We start from the raw sequence: 10,627 nt of genomic DNA on the forward strand, positions 1-10,627 counted from the left end.
ATCTCATTAAGTCATCTAGTTCTATCCCCTGCGCCTCACCCACTCATTCCAACATCTATCGATGAAAGTAATTACAGTGACACGCAACTAGGAGTGTGATGCAATTATAAAGGACTCATTTGATCCTGTGGCAGCTACAAATGGAAGTACAAGTTATCTGAGACCGGTATTGGGTTCTTACGCAGATTTTGCACTAGATTTTCTTGCAACATACCCATGCCTGCCCATAGGGCTAGAATTCGAGCCGAGCCGAGCCAGCTCGGCTCGACTCGCTAGAGCTCGTTTCGTTAACGAGTTAGCTCGACTCGACTCGTTACTATAACAAGCTCAAACCCAAGATTAATTTCACTCGTATAACTCGCGAGCTGGTTCACTTAGATTGTTAAGCTCGTTAAAGATATGAACATAAAACCCTTAAATATGATAAAAAATGATTATGTATATATTAAACATATATATCATTAAATAATTGTAATGTCCTTGTAACACATGAGTCTCCTGGGCGGCTGGCCCTTGTGTTGTGCGCCTGGGACGCAGGGTGCTAAGTGGCTGATCTTTTTTTTGGATTTGGAGTGGCCGATCTTTTGTATCGAGCCTAATGAGTTACACGATTACTCATGAGATTGGCTCGTTTAACTTGGTCTATAAACGATCTTAAATTAAAGCTCGACTCGACTCGTTATTCTTCGAGTTCGAGTCGATTCGAGCCGAGTCACGAGCTACTTCTTTAGCTCGCGAGCTTCGAGCTTTTTTTCCACCCCTACCTGCCCATGCAAAGCAAACTTATCACTAGGAAGACGCCTGTGGTATCTCTACTGTAACATGATGACATCTTCTCTTCAACTGTGATGACCTGTTTGCTTGCTCTTAAAATATGACCATTATCTATTTATCTTGAGCGCAAGCATCTGTTTTGTATCGCTGCCGACCTTATGAGAATCCATGTGCAGAATTTATGCCGAACAGGGATTTACTAGAACCAGTTGGAAACTAATCACTTAAATCACCCATAACATTGTGTCACCCATAACATTATGTCCCACTTGCGGCCTGACTAATAAACAATACGATAATCCTTTATTCTCGCCGCAGCAGTTTTTCATTCATTCAAGAAAGGCAAAGTAGAAGTCCCACTTCCATCTAATAGTGTCTCGTAGTCAGTCGCAACCCATAAGTTCTTTTGCTCTGGCCACAAGATCGGAGAGAGGCATGCTGTACTCCATGAATCCTTCATCGCCCAAGAAAAGCCTGTAGTTTTCAGCCTTTGACGGTGTTTGTTCTACCATTGACAGTGCATCTGTCACCCCGAACGCGTTGAAGCAATCTGCATAGCGAGAATTATACTCCATCAAGTGTATGACTTGCTCGAGTACCACTCTCCTGATCCCAGGACAATGAGCACTAGGTTTCATGTTTGCTTTTAGTGTGTCGACAAGCCTCTTGGCAAATCTCTGCTTAATCTGACCAGCGTCTAGTTCTCGGGTAAAGTCTTCAGGAATAACTTTACATATCTGTGAACTAAGCCCAATCAGGATCTCTAGTTCTGCCCCGTCCACGTCCAGTATTCTTTCCAACACCTGTAATGAGATGTATCATCATCAGTAAGAAATGATGTAGAGCTATATCTATATAGTCCAGTGATTAAAAGTACAATTCAAAATTATACTGCTAATGTACGCACAAGAACATATGCAAAATGGTAAATTTTGTTATCCATCTCTAACAGTGCACTTATTATTGCTTGAATTAGCAGGGCTCACCTCTCTCAAGGTATGAGATAGCTCCTTCAGTTCTGACTCTCTGAGCTCGGATCGAGCGTGCATGCACAGATTACGCAACAGGCTTGCCGCCACATATACGTACATTTTATCATGGATCATGATTTTGAGTTCCATCATGAACTCTGGTTCCTGCAATATAACCAAGCAGTTTTGGACACTTTGCATTGTCAGCATTGCCAGTGCTTGCCCAGCTACCTTTCGTAGCAAGCGATCAGCGTTGACACTCGTGATTTCTTCAGTGTTGAGAAATGCCTGCACAAGCCTGGTAATGATCAGTTGGACATGACCAATCTCCTGCCTTGCTCTTTCATCAACAGCAAGGTTTCTGAGGTTTGCTGCCACTAACTTTCTCAATTCTTGACTGCTCTTGTTGTCTCCAAGAATTTCTATGAGGTTTCTCAGTAGGAAGGGATGTCTTGATATTTCATACCGCAGTATGATGCCGATTTTCCCGCCAATGCTTGTGAGCCTTTGCAGCACCTTCAGTGATGACTTGAGCAGGATACTTTGTTGCGCCTCAGTATTCAATATATCCCTTCTGTAGCTTGTGAATCCTATGATCTTCGAGATGAGGTCAGCAGCTTTGCTGATTTCCACACAATTGTCCTGACCAGAACCAGCAAGACTGTCAATAATTTCCATTGCCAGTGCTGGAAGAAAATCATGGTCTGTCAACTGCTGCTCCTTGGGAATCGACCTGAATTCTTGAATCCACTGCCAGCATCTGAGAATGCATGATTTCTGTTCGTCGATGCCGACTTGTTGTGTCGAGCGGATTTGTGTTTCCAGCAGGTTATCAGTCTCCTGATGTCGGTCTTGTCTTTTCCCTTGGTTATCAGCTGCGTTCCTCATGGAGTGATGTTTTACCACTTGGTTGTCTTCTGTATTCATAGATAACTCTTGCCTTTCTTCTTGTTCATCATCTGTGTCCAGAAGTGGGTTTCCTCTTTGCAGTGTGCTATCACTGTCAAGAAGTGCAGATACAAACTGTATTGTACCCGGGATAGTGACAACACGGAGGTTCTTTGCAAGTTCAGCACTGACCTTCGCGGCATATAATCTGATAGCTGCATCCTTTGGACATGTCCAATCCAACATTTTGATTATTCTGACCACCGTCTTGGTAGAAGCTGTGAGTTTTGAAAGGAGCTGTGCCTTGGTTGGCTCTCTTTGCAGAAAGCTGTGCATCATGCGAATCCCATGGAGCTGATTCTTGGATATGTCCGAGTTCACATAATCTGTGGCGAAGTTGCTGAGGCTGATCTTCTTTGGAGCAAGCACACCCCCTTGCATGCATTTCTCTAATGCGTAGGCATAATACATATTTACAGATTCCACTCCCCGCTGACCTCCGAATCCACCACAACGGACAAGGGACCTTCGAGGGATGAAAGAAAAGAACTCGAGCATGCAGGCCACAGCATAGAGTATTCCTTGTCCAAGCACCATCCAATAGAAGATTCTCAGAGACGCTTTCAGGTTTTCATCATCGTAAGGAGGATCACTATCATCAACTGGCATAAGCCCAATTAATGCTAGAACAACCCGCACAACTGCTGCTGGAATCTGTAAGTTCCCAAATGACATTATTGCTACAGCGCATACTTCGATTATGATCATCCTAAATCTATCATAATCCTTAAGCATGTACACCAGCATCCCTAGAGCAGCAACCATGCACAAGCTTATAATACCTTGACGCCAAAATTCTAGTTTGTTGCCTAGGACACTGTCCACTAGTTTCCTGATTCTTGTGAAGTGCAGACTGCTTATTGTTGCTACGAGCACTGCCACAAGTAGTACTAGGAACATTGCCCGTTCAATCATCGAGTAGTCTTTTTTTTTCTGCGGGTAAATCATCATTGAGTAGTCTTTGAAAAGGGATTCGTCTGTAGAGAGAGCTAGCAATACGATTGCCACTAATGGGCTCCATACTGATGCGGCACGACGCATCCGATTACATATGAGTAGTTTCAGACCTCGTGAAGACACCTCAGACAATAACCGGCCAAATCCAAAGAGTATTATCATCAATATGATCATCCTCAGGCGCATCTCCCACATGATTTTCAGAACAGCACAAAAACATGCAGCTAGAGTCAGTCCATTCCAGCCAAGAGGCCTAAAGGCTCCTCTGGTATTAAAGAACACTTGATAATCTAGTCTGTTGTTGCGGCTGAACATCCTGAAATGTATACGGTGACATTAGATGAAAAGGACATAATACAAATCACAAACCCAGGGGATAATTAAAGGAGCGTTGGTCTTTGGGTTTGCAGCCAACTTTTAGACCTTATTATTAGAACTGAGGTTATCTACATGCAGGTTATCTACAGGTGTACCGGGACTCTTCATTTATGGTCCTCTCTACAACGTGTGGAGAATCAAGGCCTGTTTACGGAGGTGTGTACACGATTGGAGTATACGATGAGGGATACTTTTACCCAACATGGGTGGCAGCATGATCTTAGGATTAGGCGTTATACATACTCTGTTTCTTTGTATTTCGCCTTCTTAATTTTCGTTTGTGTGAGAGAACTTGTTTGGCTGTGTGCATCATAGTTATGCAGAGGCCGGGTGTAATGCTTAAACCTTTTAAGTAATAAAGCGTCCCTTTTTAAAAAAAAAATAGAACTGAAGACAAGCTTGTGAAAGACCCAACGTTACAAAAAAAAATGAAGTGATAGATGATCCTTTTTGAGTGAAAAAAGGACAAATATATGGAGAATAGGGAGTGTACATGCATTTAAAAGAAGATAACAAGGCCAGCAGCTCCCCTTTTAATACTATAACGTGACCTCAAAATTTGGGTCTAACTTTGACTGTCGTTTCAACCAAAAAAAATGTGTTATATGCCAAAAAAAAAAATCGGACCATGCAGAAGGACTGCGTGTATTATATTAAAGCGAGGGAGAAATACACGACCAACAATCATCAAAGTACCCTAAAAAAAACATCAGAGCTACAACAAGGATAACCTGAACTTCTGAAAACAAAAAGACCCAAAGCCCTGACCACCAAACTGTCTACAAAACCGTGATACATCACCGTATAATCTTACATGCGCAAAGCACACGCTACTACTATTATTAAGAGACCCCGAGTTTAGTGTTTGCCCCGGCACCCCCAAAATTTCAGGACCGGCCTGGTGGTGTTTGGGTATGGTTGGATGTGGTATACAGTGAGAGAATAGTGTGTGAGCTGCTCGTCGACGACCACACTGAATGACTGAACCAGCTAGCCGGCCCGGTTACAACCACACTACTCGCCGACGAAGATATGCTTCCGTGAGTCATCCCCATTCCCGGCTGATCTGAATGAATTCGTTCATTTTGTACCAACATGCTCAGGGACTAATTGTGACATGCTGATATATAACATGATCTGAATGAATTTCCCATATGTCAGTTATAACTTTTTAGGTACTCCCTCCGTTCCAAAATAAATGCGGTTGTTTTAGTTCAAATTTGAAAATAAGTGTCATGATTTTAGTTCAAACTTGAACTAAATTTAAACTAAAAACACGACACTTATTTTGGGTCGGAGGGAGTAATTTTTTCCCATGGTTAATTGTATGCTTCAAGAATGGCAACTTCCATTTTCGTACCGTGCCCCCTGTTTTGTCGGGGTTGAGAACGGCAGTTTGTTCAATATCAGGCTGGCATGTTTTCTGTTTCAGCTAGCAAATATGGTAGTTTCTATTCATTTTGTTTCATGGTTAATTGTTTCCCCTGGTATGGTTCATGGAACTAATATATGTTCCCATGGAAACTCAAATTTTGTTCGCATGACAAATTTCTGATTTGTTTTTTCATATTATGGTGCTGGAGGTGAGAATACATGCCCAACAAATCTTTTTGTTCTTGTAAATTTGATGGTCATGGCAGCGGACCATGGCATTTTCTTTGTCGTTGTAGGTTTTCCTTTCATAGTGTCTCAAATTTCTGTAGGTTACAACGTAGGATAGCATGGCATTATCATTCAAACCATGGCCATTGTATAACGAGAACATGGTAGTTCTATGGTGGATAACATGGCATATTCATTTATTCATTTTAGACCATGGCATTTTCAGTAATTAGAACATGGAAAATTTAATTAGTTAGACCATGACAGTTTTTAGTTTAAAGCATGGCATTATATATTTATTTAACTAGTAAATGTGTACATGCAATGCACGTTGATATTAGGTAATATATTAATCACATGTAAATATTAGGTAGGATGTTATTTGTGTATTAAGTATGTGATTAGCATTGACATTAATATTTGGTATAATATTAACTACACACTACATGTGTTGAGCGCTCACCATTGGAGCAGCCTGAGTCGTTGGATTGACCTAATTTGACGGCCGGGATTCGTTGGATCTGCTCCTTTGGATCTTTTTATATTGATATAGATGATTAAACCATGGTAGTTTATTCATAGGCACTCCATCCGTTCTTTAAAGGATGTACTTTCAACTTTGCTGGAGGGTCAAACTATCTTAAAAGTTTGACCGAGTTTGTGCAAAAGTATATCAAAAATTATGAAACCAAATAGGTATATGATGAAACCATGCATGTGACACATGTGGTAAGCAATCCAAACAATTAAAAAAAAGATATATGATGAAAATATATTTTAGCATGAATCTAAGGCTACTAATTTGATGACATAAATATTGGTGTATTATTGTATAAATACGGTCAAAAATGAAAAGTTTAACTTTCCAACAAAGTTGGAAGTGCACTCTTTTAAGGATAGATGGAGTAGCTGATATGTCTCAAAGGTAACAATAGTTTTACTGTTACGTGCAATTATAAAATCACTTTTGGATACTTTTTATAACAAATTTTATTATTTTTTGACTAACTTATTAATTCAGTGCACAAAACCAATTGTTGTTTTTTGCTTTTTCTTTACTTTTCATAAAATCAATATTTACGGAGCTCAAAAAACCAAGGGGATTTTGACATTTTTTTAGAGGACAAAGATTCCAGAAAGCACCGGAAGGGCCAGGGGCCACCGCAGGCCCCCATGCTGCCATGCAGTCAGGTACCGCTGCGAGGGTGCCACCCGTGTGGGCCCCCCTGGCCACTGCCTTTAGTCAATTCTTTCTCCTATAGATTCTTAAAATCTCGAAACCCTCCGTGCCATTTTTTTTCCTGATTTTCTTCGTTACCGAAGTTATTGTTCTCTAGAGATTCAATCTAGAGGCCTGTTCCGGCACCCTGTCGGAGGGGGTATCCATCACCCGAGCCATCTTCACCCTTACACTTGAGGGGTAGCATAGCATTTTGATTATTTTAGATCATCGTAGTTTTATTTTTCTAGGTAGTATGGTACTTTTTATTACTTAGAACATGGTATCTTTTAACAATTATACCATCGTAGTTTTACTACAGGTAGCAAGGCACTTTTTTGTGTGTTAGACATATATGCCATGATTTTTTTCAGAATATGTGTTATCCATAGTATTTTCAATAATTGTTCTCATGGAAATTTTTCACTGTTTTTTTACCATGTCAATTTTATTGCTTTGACTGGTACTTTACTTACGGTTGCTATGAAAAAATTATCTAAAATATCATGGCAATTGTGTTGACCATGGCATTTTACTTCTGGTTACCATGGCAAATCTATTTAAAACACTATGGCAATAATGTTTTACTGGCATTTTACTTATGGTTAGCGTGACAATTTTATTCAAAACACCATGGCAATTGTGTTGTACATAACCATGAATTTTTAACCAAACTTACCATGTCATTTAAAAAAATTATCACGGCAATAAACTTCTTAATTGGCACCCTCTTGTATATAGATCTTGGCAGTTTTTATCTCCACCGTGGTAATTTTATTTTTATTGACATGACAATCTTACTTTTTCTGATCATGGCAATTTTCAATCTATGATTGTCAAAAAATAGATCATGTCATTTTTGTTTTTAAGGTCATGCCATTTTTTATTTTAAGATTATGGCATTTTTTATTTTTTAGTGCCATGACATTTATAAGACCATGGCAGTTTTTCTATATTATGGTAAAAAATAATATTATTTTTCGCATGGCAATTTCAATTTTTTTGGATCACTGCCAATTCATTTTTTGTTTGCCTTTTTGTTATGACAAAAAAATATAGAAGCATGGCAATTTTAATATTTTGTATCTTGGCCTTTTTTCTATATTATGGTAAATTTATTATTTTCATTTGTGGCATGGCAATTTCAAAAAAAATTATCATTGGCAATTCACTTTTTTGTTTTTTTATGAGAAAGAAAATATAGAAGAATGGCAATTTTAATTTTTTGGATCATGGCATGTTTATTATTTACCCAGTGTCAATTTTATTGATTGGACCATGACATTTTTACTTTGCCATGGCTACTTGTTTTGATTAATCGGCATGGCACTTTTTGTTGTTTTGCCAATAGCACAGCCATGATCTTGGTAGGAAAAAAAATAGACAAATAACAGATCAGGAAAACAAATAGACTCATTTAAAAAAAACCGGCCAGGAAGATACACAAGCCGATTTCTGTCCAAGGAGAGGGTACGCTGGCCGGGCTCAATCGTCATGACATAAACATTCGCCGGGTGCTCCTTCTGGTAGCGAACGAAAACGTTCGATGGGAAAGAAGGACACGAGCGAACGAATCGATCACTATGACCACCTCCCTGGCGATCAATCGCCAGATATTGGGGCCCCTGCAAAATCGACCGCACAAAAAAACCTTGATTTGGCTTTGAAAACTAAGAGCAACTCTAGCAGACCCCGCAAAAACTTGACCCGCAAGACACGTTTACGGTTTCACGAAGATGCGTTTGCGGGTCAAAAACTAGCGCGGCCGAATAAAAACCGTATCTAAAACTGCATAATTTGAAAAAACACTTTCGCGGGAGAAATTGCGCCTTGTTGACGCGAGTAGTTCATACATACTACATAGATTTTACATGATCAATACACTAAAAACATAGTTCATACTACATACTACGTTAATACTAGTACTAGAGGGAGGTCGGATCTGACAGCGGCGAGGTCGCGGCAAATGGACGACGCCGTGGAGGAGAAGGACGCTCAATCCTCCTCGCCGGAGCTGCACAGGTCGACGTACTTCACCGCCTGCTCCTCACGGATGAGGCGCCACTCCTCGGCCTTCTCCTTGGCGGCGACCGCCTGCCGCCACTGGAGGTCTTCGAGCTCCTCGGCGTGGCGCCGGCGCTCCGCCTCCTCGCGCACGCTCTGCTCGGCGATGGCGGCCGCAACGGCGTCGACGTTGGCGACGTAGTCTTCCGGCCCGACGACTCCGCGGCGGCCGAGCGGAGCGGGCTCCTCGGGCTCCTCCTTCATGGGGACGAAGGCGAACTCGTCCGGCTCCTCCTCGTCCTCCGATCACTCTCTCTTCACGTGGAGAAGGCCCGCGCCGGAGGAGGAGGAGCTCCCGGCATACGAAGACCTCGTGGAGGAGAAGGATGCACGCCGGCGGTCGTACTCCTCCGTCTCGCTCCGCTGGAAGCTCCCCGGAGGTGACAGACCGCGGTTGGTCCACTTCCGGGCCCCGTGCTTCCTCGCGTCGTCCGACCGGACGCGCCGCTCGCGCTCCAGGTCCCTTCCGCCGCCGGAGCCGCGTCCGGAGCTCCACATTCGGGCCCATATGGCGGCTGGAGGCGGGGCGGGTGGTCGCCGGCGGCGAGAAATGTGGAGAAGGGGAATCGCGTGGCTCGGCGGCGGCGGGGGATAGGGTTTGGACCCGCAAACGAGCCACGAAACCGTAGATATAGCGGTCGGGGCGTGCGGTTTGCGGGCCGGGCGAGTATGCGGGCTCTGTTTTGGCCGGAAAATTGAGCCGAGCCCGCATACTCGCCGGAATTTTGCAGGTCTGCGTGTTTTGCGGAGTCTGCTAGAGTTGCTCTAACAAACCGGAGAATTCTAGTGTGACCCAAAATCCTAAAAAACCTTGATTATCAAGATTCTTAGCAACCCTCTAAACCCAAAATGTTTCGAACAGGATAAATCCTCAAAAGTCTAATATCGCCGCGCAAAATAGCTATTGATGACATTCATGCAAGATGGGCGTAAGAGTAAAATTTGTAGGCTGCAGACTCATGTCAGAATGCTAATTTGCAACCAGCTCAGATGCTATATGTAATAATCTGCATACGGCATATATACATACCTTGCGGCCTCTAAGAAAATTATGATTGTCGCGAAGATAAAATCATCCCCGGAGTGGAGGTCCTTGGCGTAGCCGCCGAGCAGGACGACGGTGGCCCACGTGAAAGCCAGCGTGCCAAGCGCGTTGCCCACTCTCTCGATCAACACGACTGCACGGACGAAGCGATTCAGCCACTTCTCCGGCGCGGCCACCTTGCCTGGCCCGGAGCCGCCAGCCATCATCTGAACGACGTGCTCTCCTCCGCCACCGCCGTCGGCCATCGATCGCTTTAGCACTTAGGCGCAAAGAAGAAAACCTATTGCACTTGTGTAACTGGCTTCTCTGAATGACAAAAGGCCAGAGCAGCTTCCTCCGAACATAAAGGCCTTCGATTATCTTTGAATATATTACTTGAGCAAAATAGTATGTTGCGAGAGTCGCCGGCCCACCGGATGGGCCAGCAAATTAACGCCCCACCACTCCACTGCAGAAGAAGAAGGAAACAAAACTAGTCCATAATCAATGAGAATCATGATCAGTTCATTCAATCACTTCACTGTTCAGTGCAAAAAAGTCACGTTCACTCCCAGCCACCACATGCTTCACTGCCGGGTAGGCGGAGTACTATCAAAGTTGTTATCATGATGTGACATAATGTTTTGGGCTACGAACGTGTACGTAAACACAGAGTTATCATGATGTGAC

The 10,627-nt window shown here is 42.8% G+C and overlaps 1 protein-coding gene across 1 annotated transcript; it reads right to left on the bottom strand.

The window, feature by feature from the left end:
- Nucleotides 1-796: 796 nt before the first annotated feature.
- LOC119360700 lies at nucleotides 797-10,203 on the bottom strand. Its single transcript, XM_037626227.1, has 3 exons — nucleotides 9,944-10,203; nucleotides 1,761-3,966; nucleotides 797-1,577 (listed from the first exon to the last, which is right to left on the bottom strand). Exons 1-3 carry the CDS (start codon nucleotides 10,201-10,203, stop codon nucleotides 1,158-1,160), a joined length of 2,886 nt encoding a protein of 961 aa, XP_037482124.1. The 3' UTR covers nucleotides 797-1,157.
- Nucleotides 10,204-10,627: the final 424 nt, after the last annotated feature.

The sequence above is a fragment of the Triticum dicoccoides genome, chromosome 2B, assembly GCF_002162155.2.
Source record: "Triticum dicoccoides isolate Atlit2015 ecotype Zavitan chromosome 2B, WEW_v2.0, whole genome shotgun sequence".
Taxonomy (NCBI): domain Eukaryota; kingdom Viridiplantae; phylum Streptophyta; class Magnoliopsida; order Poales; family Poaceae; genus Triticum; species Triticum dicoccoides.

Bases quoted from the DNA above. Each gene is read 5' to 3' on its own strand.
- LOC119360700 (XM_037626227.1), bottom strand. From the start codon at position 10,203: ATGGCCGACGGCGGTGGCGGAGGAGAGCACGTCGTTCAGATGATGGCT. The intron at 3,967-9,943 runs GTATGTATATAT...TATACATTTCAG, and splicing joins ATTTTCTTAGAGGCCGCAAG to GATGTTCAGCCGCAACAACA. The intron at 1,578-1,760 runs GTGAGCCCTGCT...ATCTCATTACAG, and splicing joins TATCTCATACCTTGAGAGAG to GTGTTGGAAAGAATACTGGA.